This window comes from Elephas maximus, chromosome 1, assembly GCF_024166365.1.
Source record: "Elephas maximus indicus isolate mEleMax1 chromosome 1, mEleMax1 primary haplotype, whole genome shotgun sequence".
NCBI classification, from domain to species: Eukaryota; Metazoa; Chordata; class Mammalia; order Proboscidea; family Elephantidae; genus Elephas; species Elephas maximus.
Window position 1 is genome coordinate 87,211,748 of NC_064819.1, and position 1,940 is coordinate 87,213,687.

Here is a 1,940-nt window from a genome sequence, read left to right on the forward strand (position 1 = left end):
TTGATACATGATACAAATGGATGAACCTTGAAAAATTATGCTGAGTGAAATCGATCTGTCGTAAAAGGACAAATATTGTATGCCAATATGAAATATCTACAATAGACAAATGCATAGAGATCAAAGAGCATTAGTGGTTACCAGGAGCAGGAGAGTGGGGAAAAAGGGGATCAACTACTTAGGAGACACTGAGTTTCTGTTAAGGGTGATGAAAAACTGGAAATGGAGAGTGGTGATGGCCGACAACATGATGAAAGCAATTAATGTCAAGTAAAAAATGTTGAAATGGAAAATGTCTTGCTACATATATTTTTACCACAAATTAAAAAAAAAAAAAAGAATGTCAGACACATGACACATTTTAAAAGAACATCACCTAACATGAAATTTTGGTAATTTTGAGATAAAACCCTGGTGGTGTAGTGGTTAAGTGCTATGGCTGCTAACCAAAGCGTAGGCAGTTCGAATCCCCCAGGTGCTCCTTGGTATCTCTATGAGGCGGTTCTACTCTGTCCTATAGGGTCACTATGAGTCGGAATTGACTCGGTGGAACCGGGTTTGGTGTTTTTATTTTATTTATATATATTTTTTGGTTTATGAGATAAAACTGAATTATTAGGAAAATTTTGTATAAACCTACTCTAATTGTTAAATACCTTCATTTGATGTCCACCGTCTTTCACTTGGAACTGAAAATCCTTCTAGTCAGGCTACCTAATGCCCCCTTCACATCTTTATTCTTAAGGGTGTAGATGAAGGGGTTGAGTGTAGGTGTCACCACTCCATAGAAGAGAGCCATGAACTTGGGCTGGTCCCTAGTGATGGAAGAGGGGGGCTGAAGGTACATGCTAATGCCTGGGCCATAAAATAATAAAACCACTATGAGATGGGAAGAACATGTCCCAAAGGCCTTTTTCCTTCCCTCAGAAGACTTAATCTTCAGCATAGCATGCCCAATACAAGCATAGGAAGCAAGAATTAGGCAGAGTGGAACAGCTAGCATAAAAATACAGATCACGAAGAGTGTGAGCTCATTAACACTCTTTTCACCACAGGCAATCTTTATCAGAACAGGAATCTCACACACCAAGTGATCCAGTTTGTTGAGACCACAGAGTGGCAACTGTAATGTAACAGTTGCTTCTGAGACAGTATAGGTCATTCCACTCAGCCACACAATGGATACTAGGAGGACACAGATTTGCTGATTCATGATGAGGGTGTAGTGAAGAGGCTTGCAGATGGCCACATAACGATCCAAGGACATGAGAGCCAGGAGTAGACATTCTGTGCTGCCCATCATGTGGAAGAAATAAAGCTGAACTGCACAGCCCAAGTAGCTGATTGTCTTTTTAGAGCTTCCCAGGTTAAATAACATCTGAGGGACAATGCTTGTGGTATAACACATGTCCAAAAAGGAGAGGTTGGTGAGGAAGAAATACATGGGGCTGTGGAGACGGGGATCTAATTTGGACACCAGTATGATAGTGATGTTTCCCATCACGGCCATAGGGTATGTTATCAGAAGAATGACAAAGAGAGGAAGCTCCAGCCAAGGACGGTCAGCAAAGCCTAATAGGATAAATTCTTCAGGGCGGCTTTCATTAGTTAGTGCCATTATCTTTAGCTTATTTAATCTATAACAGGAAAATGGTAAGCAAGACACAATGAGTTATGAAATAATAAAACGTGATTATGCATTGGTCATATATTCATACAATATGGGGTACAGTAACTTGAAGACAATATGTAAGCGTAACGTTGTTTCCCTTCATGACACCACAAATGAAAGGCAGTCACTTTAAGCACTCTTAAACTCAATTTCTTCCTGTGTATACCTGATGCCAATAACTCTCTCCTTGGGTTGTGGTATCCAAAGAAAAATAGATATGGAAGTATTTTGGAAACTTCAATGTAGTGATTTTCAACACTTGGTTTAC

General features: G+C 39.8%; 1 protein-coding gene across 1 annotated transcript; it reads right to left on the reverse strand.

Annotated features, from left to right (window-relative positions):
- Positions 1 to 679: 679 nt before the first annotated feature.
- Positions 680 to 1,618, reverse strand: LOC126070663 (olfactory receptor 2B11-like). Its single transcript, XM_049875069.1, has one exon. The coding sequence runs from the start codon at positions 1,616 to 1,618 to the stop codon at positions 680 to 682; it is 939 nt and encodes a 312-aa protein (XP_049731026.1).
- Between the last annotated feature and the right edge of the window lie 322 nt (positions 1,619 to 1,940).